The sequence below is a fragment of the Salmo salar genome, chromosome ssa16 (assembly GCF_905237065.1).
Source record: "Salmo salar chromosome ssa16, Ssal_v3.1, whole genome shotgun sequence".
NCBI lineage: Eukaryota > Metazoa > Chordata > Actinopteri > Salmoniformes > Salmonidae > Salmo > Salmo salar.
In genome coordinates, this window is record NC_059457.1 from 45,658,865 (window position 1) to 45,674,191 (window position 15,327).

The 15,327-nt window shown below is 41.9% G+C and overlaps 1 protein-coding gene and 1 long non-coding RNA gene across 3 annotated transcripts in view; both read left to right on the top strand.

The window, feature by feature from the left end:
• The window catches only part of LOC106574064 (ephrin-A2), a 204,360-nt gene extending 200,935 nt beyond the window's left edge, over positions 1-3,425 (top strand). Inside the window, exon 4 of one of the 2 annotated variants that reach the window (XM_014149599.2) lies at positions 2,498-3,423. In XM_014149599.2, the coding sequence (XP_014005074.1) occupies positions 2,498-2,625 (128 nt within the window). In that variant the 3' untranslated portion in view covers positions 2,626-3,423. Of the gene's footprint in view, positions 1-2,497 lie in introns of both variants that reach the window. The other variant, XM_045697320.1, reaches the window with a different exon arrangement.
• Positions 3,426-4,759: 1,334 nt separating this feature from the next.
• Positions 4,760-5,718, top strand: LOC106574059 (uncharacterized). The gene is made up of 2 exons (XR_001321465.2): positions 4,760-5,030; positions 5,070-5,718. It is a non-coding gene; the product is annotated as an uncharacterized lncRNA (long non-coding RNA).
• The last annotated feature ends 9,609 nt before the right edge of the window (positions 5,719-15,327 follow it).

Below are 15,327 nucleotides of genomic sequence, written 5' to 3' on the forward strand. Positions count from 1 at the left end.
CTGCTCTTTAAAGGACCAGTTGCTGTAGTAAATCTAACGGGTTCTACACGTCCAATGTCCTTAGGTTCCAAACCTTTCGGGTCACTATGGAGTCGTTAGGATGTACCCACAAGGTATGGCCCAATCTGGCCCTCATAGCATCATAGCCACCTAACCCCCCTCCTCTCCCCTCTAACTATTCCCCAGGTCGTTGCTGTAAATGAGAATGTGTTCTCAGTCAATTTACCTGGTAAAATAGGGGTTCCATGTATTGTATTTTTTTATACTGTATATTTTGTGCTCTTGTACTGTAGGCCTATGCCTTTCCATGTGCATTGTTGTAGGGTTTGAATGGAGAGGTTTCATTTCAGCTGTTTGTTTATCGAGTTGCTTTTAAAGGCAGCTTGATGAAGGCAGACCGTCCCCCCCCCAAAAAAGCTAAATCTACCTGCAGTTGCATGTTCCTTTTCTTACTCACAGAAGGCATTCGTTCATTTTAAGCTGTTTGTACAAAGCCTTTGGAGAAAAGGAAAGGTATTAAACTCACACTACTGTGTCAATATTTGGAACAGTGTAATTTACTGGTGATTTTCACTTGGAGTTTAACCTGACTGGTCATGTCGTTCCGTTATCTCTGTATAATTACGAATAAACATGTTAGAGATGATCAATTTCCCACGGCAGTTACAAAACAATGACATGGTCATTAAAAATCATACAGTCTGTCTATTATGGAACATCTCAATTGTCCTTTTCTTTTGTTGCCATGGCATTTTAGCATGATAGCATTTTTGTCTGTTCTTTTACCTCCTTATGTGTTATAGTGTAATTGCATCACAAGTTTTATTGTTTGAACATACAATTACATTATATACGGTATGTAAACATCGTAGTAAATATGAATCCTATAGGGAATCCTATGCTATAGGCATATTTCAATTACCTTAGAATTTATAATAAATAGTACACTGTTAAAATCAGTGGCTGATAATGAATTGTTATATTTACATCGTTACAAGCTCTGGCTCTTTAATGTGCACCGCTCTCTCTGAATATCTGGAGGATATACACATTTATTGGATTCTGGGATTAAGTCAGGATTTACATTTTTTTTATTTTACCATTATTTAACTAGGCAAGTCAGTTAAGAACAAATTCTTATTTTCAATGACAGCCTAGGAACAGTGGGTTTATATTTCATCATCTCCAACCCACATGTATATATATATATATTTATATTTCATAATCTCCAACCCACATGTATATGTATATGTATATATATATTTATATTTCATAATCTCCAACCCACATGTGTATGTATATGTATATATATATTTATATTTCATAATCTCCAACCCACATGTGTGTGTGTATATATATATATATATATATATATATATATATATCATAATCGCCACCCCACATGTATATGTGTGTGTGCATATTTACAATTGCAGTATGGTGGTGAATGTGGGGACCTGTCTGTTAAAGACATTTATTATACAAAACAGCCTAGCCTCAATCCAGCCTCTGCCCTAACCATTAGAATGTCTTTCCCGAAGTCTGCTATGTGACTGTTTATTGTCATCTGCTCTTTAAGGGTCCAATCCTAATCTTGTTTGGGAGACCGGGGTTAACCTTGGTTTTTCCCAGAACCCCCCCCCCCCCTCCTTTTTTAATGTATTTTGGCGGAATGGAAACGGCCAACTCCTATATATTTAGTCAGGAATTCCAAAATCAGAAAGCTGTTAAAGTAATGTTAAATAGAGCTCCTCATGGCAGCTGTAAGGAGAGAGAGTTGGGTGGTTTTAACATTAAATATGCCAGTACCAAGTACATTTTAACACACCGTCAGCCTCACACATCAACTCTCCTTGAGTCAGCGTCGCCCACTGTTTGATTGGCTGTCTCTATTGGTGTGACTCGTGTCTTCAAGACGACTCTCCCAGTGCAGACCTGTCAACAACATGTAGCGCTTCTCACTCTGCCGGCGTCAACATTGGAGATGACAGTGAAAGTGGGAGGTGTAAACATCACACGTGTATGTATGACTATTGACAGAGCATATCTGGGTCACGGGGAAGAAAAGAACCAAAAGGCGTCAATGTATGCTTTGCCAGTGTTTGCTTTTGACAAAGCCCAGATATAGCCAGATTGAAACTGCACAAGGATTTGACTGTATTAGATTGCAACCTGTTTGAAGCATAATCTCTCTCTCTCTCTCTCTCTCTCTCTCTCTCTCTCTCTCTCTACCTCTCTACCTCTCTACCTCTCTGTCTCCCTCTCTCGCTCTCTCTCTCTCTCTGTCTCTCTCTGTCTGTCTCTCTCTCTCTCTACCTCTTTGTCTCTCTCTCGCTCTCTCTGTCTCTCTCTCTCTGTCTCCCTCTCTCTCTCTACCTCTATCTCTCTCTCTACCTCTCTACCTCTCTGTCTCCCTCTCTCTCTCTCTCTCTCTCTCTCTCTCTCTCTCTCTCTACCTCTATCTCTACCTCTCTCTCTCTCTCTCTCTCTCTCTCAGATGACTCAGTGTATGAGTCCCCAGAGCCCTTCCTGACAGACGACAGCACCGGTGGCTGTTGGGTGGCCGCCCCCTGCCTCTCCCTCATGCTGGCCATGCTGCTCACGCTTCTCCTGTCCTCATCATAGCATCTTGGGCCCGCCGGCCGTACCCCCTTTGGAACAGCCCCTACCCGACTTCCCGTCAAATCTTCCGCCTCTGCCCCGCGCGAGGAGACATGCCTCCTCCACACCCCATCTCCCCACGCCTGTCCTCTCCTCCTCCCATATCAGTCCACTCCCCTCCACCCTCAACCCCTCGACATGCACCATCTGGACACTGTAAACTCATACTGCCCCTCCCTCCCTCAGAACCCTCCAACTCCTCAGCGTAACCCTTGCTTCATGACCTCTGGCTTCTGACCCTCGGCCTACAGCTCAAGTCCAGGTGGCAATAAAGTGGAGTAGTCCTGGGGACCAGGAAGGAGTAGTGGAAAGACAAGAAGGAGTCCCTTAAAGACAGGAAGGAGTTCCTTAAAGTCTTTACAAAAACAGCCTCCCAGCTGCAGAGGAGCGCTGGGATGTGCAAGAAATGGATGGGGTTTTGAACCGAACTGAGAACAAACTCCCCTCCTACGTGTCTGGATGGTCGACAGTGACGTCATCTCCACTTAAGGACCCTCTCATTTGCATCTTCATCTTCGGACTGTTTGCGTTTCTCTTTGAGGCTTTGTGCTTTGATTATGCTCAATAGTGTCCCACTTGTACATGTTCATTCTGTTACAGTGTATTATACAGTAGTATATTACTTTGTCACGTTGGCTCCTGCGGTGATAGATCATAGGTGAACCTTCTCTTTATCTCTCTCTCTCTCTTCTTGTGTGTCTCTGACCAGTCTCTCTCTCTCTCTCTCTCTCTCTCTCTCTCTCTCTCTCTCTCTCTCTCTCTCTCTCTCTCTCTCTTCTTGTGTGTCTCTGACCAGTCTTTCCCTCTCTCTCTTCTTGTGTCTCTGACCAGTCTCTCTCTCTCTCTCTCTCTCTCTCTCTCTCTCTCTTCTTGTGTGTCTCTGACCAGTCTCTCTCTCTCTCTCTCTCTCTCTCTCTCTCTCTCTCTCTCTCTCTCTCTCTCTCTTCTTGTGTGTCTCTGACCAGTCTCTAACATCTTTGCAATTTCTAGCAGTAGCGTCCCAGAGTAGATGAGGACCTTTTCTGTAAATCTGCCAAAGACACTTGTTTAACTTTTATACCGGGAGAACAGGGGGGTGGGACGGCGCTGTCGTGGCTCTCCAACAAGGTCGTAAGCAGCCATAGACCTCTGTGTAGACCCTCTAAAACATGCCATGGGGGTCCCATCACAGGCAGGGCAGTGTAGATTTTTTAAAAAGAGGATCTTTTTGTCATACAAAAAAAAAAGTTATGTAAAAACAAACAAATGAACCGTTTAAAAAATTGCCTTTTTTCCACTGGTGCTGAATTCAAAATGAGTCTCTTCATCTCATGCTGCGGTGCTCTCTTTCTCACTACCCCCTCTTCTCTCTCTCTCTCTCTCTCTCTCTCTCTCTCTCTCTCTCTCTCTACCCCCTCTATCTCTACCCCCTCTTCTCTCTCTCTCTACCCCCCTCTCTCTCTACCCCTCTTCTTTCTCTCTCTCTCTATACCCCTCTTCTCTCTCTTTCTCTCTCTACCCCTCCTCTCTCTTTCTCTCTCTACCCATCTCTCTCTCTCTACCCCTCTTCTCTCTCTCTCTATCCCTCTTCTCTCTCTTTCTCTCTCTCTACCCCTCTCTCTCTACCCCTCTTCTCTCACACTCTCTCTCTCTACCCCTCTCTCTCTACCCCACTTCTCTTTCTCTCTCTCTACCCCTCATCTCTCTCTTTACTGCTCTTCTCTCTCTACCCCTCTTCTCTTTCTCTCCCTCTCTCTCTCTCTCTCTCTCTCTCTACCCCTCATCTCTCTCCCTCTCTTTCTCTCATTCTCTCTACCCCCTTCTATCTTACTCTCTCTCATTCGCTCTACACTCTCTCTCTGTCTCATTCTCTGCCCCCTCTCTCTCTCTTTCTCTCTCATGCTCTGAATGTGAGCTTTTCACCGTGTGACGTTTTCGCTGTACGACACATGCCCATTTCTATGTCAGGTCCTCTTGTCTGAGTCCCAGTACTGAGGCTGGTGACCGCTGGGTCATTGTGGAGACTGAGGGCCTGTCATCTCGAGGGGAATGGACAATGTGACATCCCCATGTATTGTGCAACACTAAGGGAGCCAGACCTCCATGTACACTTAAAGGTGACGGAAAGGGAGCCAGACCTCCATGTACACTTAAAGGTGACGGAAAGGGAGCCAGACCTCCATGTACACTTAAAGGTGACGGAAAGGGAGCCAGACCTCCATGTACACTTAAAGGTGACGGAAAGGGAGCCAGACCTCCATGTACACTTAAAGGTGACGGAAAGGGAGCCAGACCTCCATGTACACTTAAAGGTGACGGAAAGGGAGCCAGACCTCCATGTACACTTAAAGGTGACGGAAAGGGAGCCAGACCTCCATGTACACTTAAAGGTGACGGAAAGGGAGCCAGACCTCCATGTACACTTAAAGGTGACGGAAATGGCCCCAAAAAAAATCCAGTGGGAGTTTGGGATCTCAGATGCACTTCCGCTTTACAAAATGTACTTTTCCGTTTCACTAAAAAAGATTGGGGGACCGAAGTGTATGAGAGTAATGTTGTGGCTTTGTGATAGAACACTCCTCTCCCCGGTCATGTCCGACCATTTACAGAGAGCTGGCCGAGAACATCCGAATGAACGCAGAAATAAACGACATTTCAGAGAAAAGTGAGCTAAATACAACTTTTATATTTTACTTTATTCCATGTTATTTCTTACTTTACTTTTCAAAGAGGCAGCAGAAGTTATTCATATGTGAAATGAAATTATATTGTAGACCCTTGAAATATTAGAGCGACGAGGGTAACAGTCTCTGCAGTCAAACAGAGAAGTCAGCCGTTTGCTATTGTTGTTGTTGTTTTCCTGCTTGTATCACAATGCATTCTGGTACTTGTAGTCCTGTAATGCTTTTTTTTTAAAGGTGAAGAACATGGTGTGGTTATCAGATCAATTTATTTTTAGTTGGTTTTAATGTGGATAAAACATGTTTGGATTTCATATGAAATGTTCTTGTTTTGGCAAAGGAAAGCTATGGGGAAAAATGGAAAAAAACACAAATAAAGCTTTTTGTCTATAGCGGATATAGCTCTGGTTTACAGTGTGACATTTCTATACTGTAGGCTACAGAGTGAATACATTATCAAAGTATTTAGAACTGCTGTTTCAATCAAACATGCGTTCTCGGCCGTTGTTTACTGTGTCTTTACCTAAACTAAATTGCAGTCTAATGTTGATAAGCCAATTTGGTAAAAATAATGTCTGCATATGGATTTAAAAATATATATCTATATATATATATATATATATATATATATATATATATATATATTATTAATTGGCACTTGTTAAAAAACATTCAACAGTTCATGCATTTAAGAAATGGAACTTGACAGAGAGCTGGGGTGGTTTAAGATATTTCCAAAGGTCATCTGTAGCTAGGTTTCCATCCAACTGGTGACAGATTTTCATGCAAATATTCTAAAATCTGCAGAAAAACAATATGTGCATTTCCCACCAGAGGCGTGTTTCCATCAAATGGACTTGCTGTGTATAAAAGGCTGTGCATGATGACGTAGTTCAGATAAAACATGTATTTTGCGGTTAAATCCCCATGTACCGAATAGTTAAATGGGTTTTATTTGTCAAACGGCAGCCAAGCATCGATCATCATGTCACCAGAATAAAAGCATCTATATTTATTGGAAAGGAGCATCAAGCTGGTGAAGTTCATCATAATGTATTTCATCTCTAGTCTAATAAACTGCATGCCTCCCAAGTCGTAGTAGGAGAACTACACAACATGTCATCAACTGACTCCAACTTTACTCCCATATCATGCTTATTATATCAATATTTGCACATAAAAGCGTTTCCACAGCCATTTCTCGCATAATTCATTTTACAGACACAAAAGGATCCCACTTGTCCAGCGTATTTTGTTTTATCAACATTTGAAAAGTCTAACAACAAATGTACTTCAGGCCTGTTTCCATCAGGCCTGTTTCCATCAGGCCTGTCGTGACATTTTATATCCAAAATGTACTTTAAATGCATAAAAAGGTTAGATGGAAACCTGGTTAACGTGATGGATTCTGACTATTCTCTTCCCTGTGATGCATGACAATAAAAAAGATTTAGCCTCGGATAAAACCTATTTTAATCAAAGAATGGACTTTCAGACCTGTGACGATTGACTTCTAATGAGTGTTCAGAGGGAAGATCATTTAAGGAATGTATCAATCAGTGTTTAAAATTTAACAAATAAAACTTCCACTAAAAGTGGCCTCTGATTTTGGCTTTAAAATCTCAATCTTTTTACTCGATTATGTCTGTCACTGCATCATCGCTTTCCAAAGAGCTGCTCTGACTGGTGTAGGATTGACTCATCTCTCTCAAAGAGACTAGAGAGAGCTTTCTATATCTCATGAAATCAGCTGTCCTGGAGGAATATGCAAATGCCTTTGGAGGGATTATAGAATGATCAATACTTTGTTGTGATTCAAGTTCCCTCAAATGATACAAGTTGCCTAAAATGATAACAACTTCACTCTTTAAAAAAAGGGTTCTGAAAGGGTTCTTCGGCTGTCCCCATAGGATAACCCTTTTTGGTTCCAGGTAGAATCCTTTTGGGTTCCATGTAGAACCCTCTGTAGAACTGGTTCTTCATGGAACCCAAAAGGGTTCTACCTGGAACCAAAAGGGTTCTTCAAAGGGTTCTCCTATGGGGACAGCCGAAGAACCCTTTAAGGTTCTAGATAGCACCTTTTTTCTAAGATTGTAATATATGCTATAATATAATACAAGCAAATAGTTAATGAAATTAAATCCAATCAAATCAAATTGTATTTGTCACATACACGGAATACATCAGGTGTAGACTTTACCTTGAAACGCTTGCTTACGAGCCCTTCCCAACGATGCAGAGTTAAACAATTATAATAAAAATAAAAATAGTGACATAAGAGGAATAAAATACACAAGAATGGAGGTATATACAGGTATTGTAGCACCAGTACCAGATCAATGAGGTACTTGAGCTAGATATGTAGATGAAGGCAGGGTAAAGTGACTAGGCATCAGGATAGATAATAATAAGGTACTTGAGGTAGATATGTACATGAAGGCAGGTTAAAGTGACTAGGCATCAGGATAGATAATAATAAGGTATTTGAGGTAGATATGTAGATGAAGGCAGGGTAAAGTGACTAGACATCAGGATAGATAATAATAAGGTATTTGAGGTAGATATGTACATGAAGGCAGGGTAAAGTGACTAGACATCAGGATAGATAATAATAAGGTATTTGAGGTAGATATGTACTTGAAGGCAGGGTAGAGTGACTAGGCATCAGGATAGATAGTAACACGGTATTTGAGGTAGATATGTACATGAAGGCAGGGTAAAGTGACTAGGCATCAGGATAGATAATAATAAGGTATTTGAGGTAGATATGTACATGAAGGCAGGGTAGAGTGACTAGACATCAGGATAGATAATAATAAGGTATTTGAGGTAGATATGTACATGAAGGCAGGGTAAAGTGACTAGACATCAGGATAGATAGTAATAAGGTATTTGAGGTAGATATGTAGATGAAGGCAGGGTAAAGTGACTAGACATCAGGATAGATAATAATAAGGTATTTGAGGTAGATATGTAGATGAAGGCAGGGTAAAGTGACTAGACATCAGGATAGATAATAATAAGGTATTTGAGGTAGATATGTACATGAAGGCAGGGTAAAGTGACTAGACATCAGGATAGATAGTAATAAGGTATTTGAGGTAGATATGTAGATGAAGGCAGGGTAAAGTGACTAGACATCAGGATAGATAATAATAAGGTATTTGAGGTAGATATGTACATGAAGGCAGGGTAAAGTGACTAGACATCAGGATAGATAATAATAAGGTATTTGAAGTAGATATGTACATGAAGGCAGGGTAAAGTGACTAGACATCGGGATAGATAATAATAAGGTATTTGAGGTAGATATGTACATGAAGGCAGGGTAAAGTGACTAGACATCGGGATAGATAATAATAAGGTATTTGAGGTAGATATGTACATGAAGGCAGGGTAAAGTGACTAGACATCAGGATAGATAATAATAAGGTATTTGAGGTAGATATGTAGATGAAGGCAGGGTAAAGTGACTAGGCATCAGGATAGATAATAATAAGGTATTTGAGGTAGATATGTAGATGAAGGCAGGGTAAAGTGACTAGGGATCAGGATAGATAATAATAAGGTATTTGAGGTAGATATGTACATGAAGGCAGGGTAAAGTGACTAGGCATCAGGATAGATAATAATAAGGTATTTGAGGTAGATATGTACATGAAGGCAGGGTAAAGTGACTAGGCATCAGGATAGATAATAATAAGGTATTTGAGGTAGATATGTACATGAAGGCAGGGTAAAGTGACTAAGCATCAGGATAGATAATAATAATGTATTTGAGGTAGATATGTACATGAAGGCAGGGTAAAGTGACTAGGCATCAGGATAGATAATAATAAGGTATTTGAGGTAGATATGAACATGAAGGCAGGGTAAAGTGACTAGGCATCAGGATAGATAATAATAAGGTATTTGAGGTAGATATGTAGATGAAGGCAGGGTAAAGTGACTAGGCATCAGGATAGATAATAATAAGGTATTTGAGGTAGATATGTACATGAAGGCAGGGTAAAGTGACTAGGCATCAGGATAGATAATAATAAGGTATTTGAGGTAGATATGTACATGAAGGCAGGGTAAAGTGACTAGGCATCAGGATAGATAATAATAAGAGTAAAATAAAGAACAGAGTAGCAGCAGCAAATGATGAGTGCAATAGTGTGTGTGTTTGTGTTGTGTGTGTGTGTGTGTGTGTGTGTGTGTGTGTGTGTGTGTGTGTGTGTGTGTGTGTGTGTGTGTGTGTGTGTGTGTGTGTGTGTGTGTGTGTGTGTGTGTGTGTGTGTGTGTAGTGTATGTGAATATGTGTTAGTTTTGTGTGTGAGTGAGTGTGTATATGTAAATACAGTCTTGTCAGTGTGCACAGAGTCATTGCAAGATGGGGTCAGGGCAGATAGTCCAGGTAACCATTTAATTAAATATTTACCAGTCTTACAACTTGGGGGTAGAAGCTGTCTCGGAGCTTGCTGGTCCGAGAACTGATGCTCCGGTACTGTTTGCCGGGACGGTAGCAGAGTGAACAGTCTATGGCTTGGGTGGCTAGAATCTTTTGCAATTGTTCGGGCCTTCCTCTGACACCGCCTTATATAGAGGTCCTGGATGACAGGGAGCTCGGCCCCATTAATGAACTGGGCTGTCCGTACCACCCTCTGTAGCGCTTTGCCAGCGAGGGCGGTGCATTTGCCATACCAAGCGGTGATGCAACCAGACAAGATGCTCTCGATGGTGCAGCTGTATAACTTTTTTAGGGCCCGAGGGCCATTGCCAAGTCTTTTTAGCCTCCTGAGGGGGAAGAGGTCGTGCCCTCTTCACGACTGTGCGGGTGTGTGTGGACCATGTTAAGTCCTTAGGGATGTGGATGCCATGGAACGTGAAGCTCTCAACCTGATCTACTATAGCCCCATCGATGTTGATGGGGGCGCTGCTCTCCTCTCTTTCTCCTGTATTCCATGGTCAGCTCCCAGGTCTTACTGACGTTGAGGGAGAGGTTGTTGTCGGAAGTTTACATACACTTAGATTGGAGTCCTTAAAACTCGTTTTTCAACCACTCCACTAATTTCTTGTTAACAAGCTATAGTTTTGGCAAGTCGGTTAGGACATCTACTTTGTGCATGACACAAGTAATTTTTCCAACAGTTGTTTACAGAAAGATTATTTCACTTATAATTCACTGTATCACAAATCCAGTGGGTCAAAAGTTTACATACACTAAGTTGACTGTGCCTTTAAACAGCTTGAAATATTCCAGAAAATTATGTCATGGCTTTAGAATCTTCTGATAGGCTAATTGACATCATTTGAGTCAATTTGAGTCAATTGGAGGTGGACCTGTGGATGTATTTCAAGGCCTACCGTCAAATTCAGTGCCTCTTTTCTTGACATCATGGGAAAATCAAAAGAAATCAGGAAAGATCTCAGAAAAAAAATTGTAGACCTCCACAAGTCTGGTTCATCCTTGGGAGCAATTTCCAAACGCCTGAAGGTACCACGTTCATCTGTACAAACAATAGTACGCAACTATAAACACCATGGGACCACTCATCCGTCATACCGCTCAGGTAGGAGACGCATTCTGTCTCCTAGAGATGAACGTACTTTGGTGCGAAAAGTGCAAATCAATCCCAGGACAACAGCAAAATATATTTTGAAGATGCTGGAGGCAACAGGTACAAAAATATCTATATCCACAGTAAAACGAGTCCTATATCAACATAACTTGAAAGGCCGCTAAGCAAGGAAGAAGCCACTGCTCCAAAATTGCCATAAAAAAGCCAGACTACGGTTTGCAACTGCACATGGGGACAAAGATCGTACATTTTGGAGAAATGTCCTCTGGTCTGATGAAACAAAAATAGAACTGTTTGGCCATAATGACCATCGTTATGTTTGGAGGAAAAAGGGGAAGCTTGCAAGCCAAAGAACACCATCCCGTAAAGCACGGGGGTGGTAGCATCATGTTGTGGGAGTGCTTTGCTGCAGGAGGGACTGGTGCACTTGACAAAATAGATGGCATCATGAGGAAGTAAAATTATGTGGATATTTTGAAGCAACATCTCAAGACATCAGTCAGGAAGTTAAAGCTTGGTCGCAGATGGGTCTTCCAAATGGACAATGACCCCAAGCATACTTCCAAAGTTGTGGCAAAATGGCTTAAGGATAACATAGTCAAGGTATTGGAGTGGCCATCACAAAGCCCTGACCTCAATCCTGTAGAAAATTTGTGGGCAGAACTGAAAAAGTGTGTGCGAGCAAGGAGGCCAACAATCGTGACTCAGTTACACCAGCTCTGTCAGGAGGAATGGGCCAAAATTCACCCAACTTATTGTGGGAAGCTGATGGAAGGCTACCTGAAACATGTGACCCAAGTTAAACAATTTAAAGGCAATGCTACCAAATACTAATTGAGTGTATGTAAACTTCTGACCCACTGGGAATGTGATGAAAGAAATAAAAGCTGAAATAAATCATTCTCTCTACTATTATTCTGACATTTCACATTCTTAAAATAAAGTGGTGATCCTAACTGACCTAAGACAGGGACTTTTGCTAGGATTAAATGTAAGGTATTGTGAAAAACTGAGTTTAAATGTATTTGGCTAAGGTGTATGTCAACTTCCGACTTCAATTGTACATGTAGGTAGAGTTAAAGTGACTATGCATAGATAATAAACAGAGAATAGCAGCAGCGTAAAAAAGGGGGGCAATGCAAATAGTCTGGCTAGCCATTTGATTAGCTGTCCAGGAGTCTTATAGCTTGGGGGTAGAAGCTGTTGAGAAGCCTTTTGGACCTAGACTTGGAGCTCCGGTACCGCTTTCTGTGCGGTAGCAGAGAGAACAGTCTATGACTAGGGTGGCTGGAGTCTTTGACAATTTTGTAGGCCTTCCTCTGACACCGCCTGGTATAGAGTTCCTGGATGGCAGGAAGCTTGGCCCTAGTGATGTACTGGGCTGTACGCATTACCCACTGTAGTGCCTTGCGGTCGGAGGCCAAGCAGTTGCCATACCAGGCGGTGATGCAACCAGTCAGGATGCTCTCGATGGTGCGGTTGTAGAACTTTTTGAGGATCTGAGGACCCAAATCTTTTCAGTCAATCAAATCTTTTCACATGTTGGTAATGTGTCGTCAGCAAACTTGATGATCGTGTTGGAGTCGTGCATGGACACGCAGTCATGGGTGAACAGGGAGTACAGGAGGGGACACCCCTGAGGGGCCACCATGTCGAGGGTCAGCATAGCGGAGGTGTTGTTGCCTACCTTCACCACTTGGGGCCGGCCCGTCAGGAAGTTCAGGATACAGTTGCAGAGACCTACATAAAATATACTACAGTTCACTACAGAATACTACAGTACTTACTAGAATTCTGTAGTAAACTGTAGTATTCTGTAGAATACTAAACTACACACTGTAGTATCCCTCGATCAAATGTAGTACTTAGTACAGAATTGTACAGAACACTACAGTCCGTAAAAATACTACATTTTAACTTTAGTAAATACTACAGTATTGAATTTGCATATACCCTACCTATTCTCCTCCCCATATCCTAATTTGTGCCACCCGTAAGTGAGAAACCTACATGCCAAGTATAGCTCATACAGTGCCTTTGGAAAGTATTTAGACTCCTTGACTTTTTCAAATTTTGTTATGTTACAGCCTTATTCTAAAATGGATTTAAAAAAAGAAATATCCTCAGCAATCTACACACAATAGCCCATAATGACAAAGTGAAAACAGGTTTTTTGACATTTTTGCAAATCTATTATAAATAAAAAACAGAAATACCTTATTCACATAAGTATTCAGACCCTTTGCTATGAGACTCGAAATTGAGCTCAGGTACATCCTGTTTCCACTGATTATCCTTGAGATGTTTCTACAAGTTGATTGGAGTCCACCTGTGGTAAATTCAATTAATTGGACATGATTTGGAAAGGCACACACCTGTCTATATAAGTCCCACATTTGACATTGCATGTCAGAGCAAAAACCAAGCCATGAGGTCGAAGGAATTGTCCGTAGAGCTCCGAGACAGGATTGTATTGAGGCACAGATCTGTGGAAGGGTACCAATTTCTGCAGCATTGAAGGTCCCCAAGAACACAGTGGCCTCCATTATTCTTAAATGGAAAAGGTTTGGAACCACCAAGACTCTTCCTAGAGCTGGCTGCCCGGCCAAACGGAGCAATCGGGGGAGAAGGGCCTTGGTTAGGGATATGTCCATGAACCCAATGGTCACTCTGACAGAGCTCTAGAGTTCCTCTGTGGAGATGGGAGATCCTTCCAGAAGGACAACCTTCTCTGCCGAACTCCACCAATCAGGTCTTTAAGGTAGAGTGGCCAGACAGAAGCCACTCCTCAGTAAAAGGCACATGACAGCCCGTTTGGAGGTGCCAAAAGGCACTTTAAGACTCTCAGACCATGAGAAACAAGATTCTCTGGTCTGATGAAACCAAGATTGTACTCTTTGGCCTGAACGTCAAGCGCCACATCTGTAGAAAACCTGGCACCATCCCTACGCTGAAGCATGTTGGTGGCAGCATCATGCTGTGGGGATGTTTTTCAGTGGCAGGGACAGGAGGCTAGTCAGAATCAAGGCAAATATGAACGGAGCAGTACAGAGAGATCCTTGATGAAAACCTGCTCCAGAGCGCTCAGGACCTCAGACTGGGGTGAAGGTTCACCTTCCAACAGGACAATGACCCTAACCACACATCCAAGACAATGCAGGAGTGGCTTTGGGACAAATCTCTGAATATCCCAGAGAGGCCCAGCCAGAGCCCGGACTTGAGCTTGAGAGGATCTGCAGAGAAGAATGGGAGAAACTCCCCAAATATAGATGTGCCAAGCTTGTAGCTTCATACCCAAGAAGACTCGATGCTGTAATCGCTGCCAAAGGTGCTTCAACAAAGTACTGATTAAAGGGTCTGAATACTTATGTAACTGTAATATTTTCGGGGGGGTTTTCCCAAAAAACTGTTTTTGCTTTAGTCATTATGGGGTAATGTGTGTAGATTGATGAGGGGGAAAAAACGATTTAATCAATTTCAAAATAAGGTTGTAACATAACAAAATGTGGAAAAAGTCAAGGGGTCTGAATACTTTCCGAAGGCACTGTATTGTGTTCCCTACAGGTTATAGAAAAGAACAGAAGCTCTGAACTCTCCATTCAGAACACCTACAGTACCTACCTACAGATTATGTAAAGTAGAAAGCCGCCCAATTCTATGTTAAAGATAATAAAGAAAAAACACTTTTGTAAAATCTACAATAATGTCCCCAAAAACACTACAGCAAATACTACAATATACTACAGTCTATAAAAACACTACAGTAATTACTGTAGCATAAAGAACACTTTTTTTAACTTCAGTATTTATACTAGAATAAACTGTAAATACTACAGCATACCACAGTAAACACTACATTGAATACTATAGTATTCCTACCATAGTATACACTATAGTATTTTTTAATGTGGGGAGGTGTTCAGTCCTTAGGTCCCCAGCTTGGTGATGAGCTTGAAGGGCATTATGGTGTTGAACACCTGAGCTGTATTCTATGAACAGCATTCTCACATAGTTATTTCCCCTCTTTTCCAGGTGGGAGAGGGCAGTGTTCAGTGCAATTGAGATTGCATCATCTACGGATCTGTTGGGGCGGTATGCGAATTGGAGTGGATCCAGGTTGTCTGGGATGATGGTGTTGGTGTGTGTCATGACCAGACTTTCAAAGCACTTCATAATTATAGATATGAGTGCTACAGGGTGATAGTCATTTAGGCAGATTATCTTGGTGTTCTTGGGAACAGGGACAATGGTGGTCAGCTTGAAACATGTTGAGAATATAGACTGGGACAAGGAGAGTTTGAAAATGTCCATGAAGACACTTGCCAGCTGGTCTGTGCATGCTTTGAGAACACACTCTTGTATTCTGTCTTGCTTTTTTAAAGGTTTTACTAACATTGGCCACAGAGAGCGAGATCACATGGTCATCTGGAACAACAGGGGCT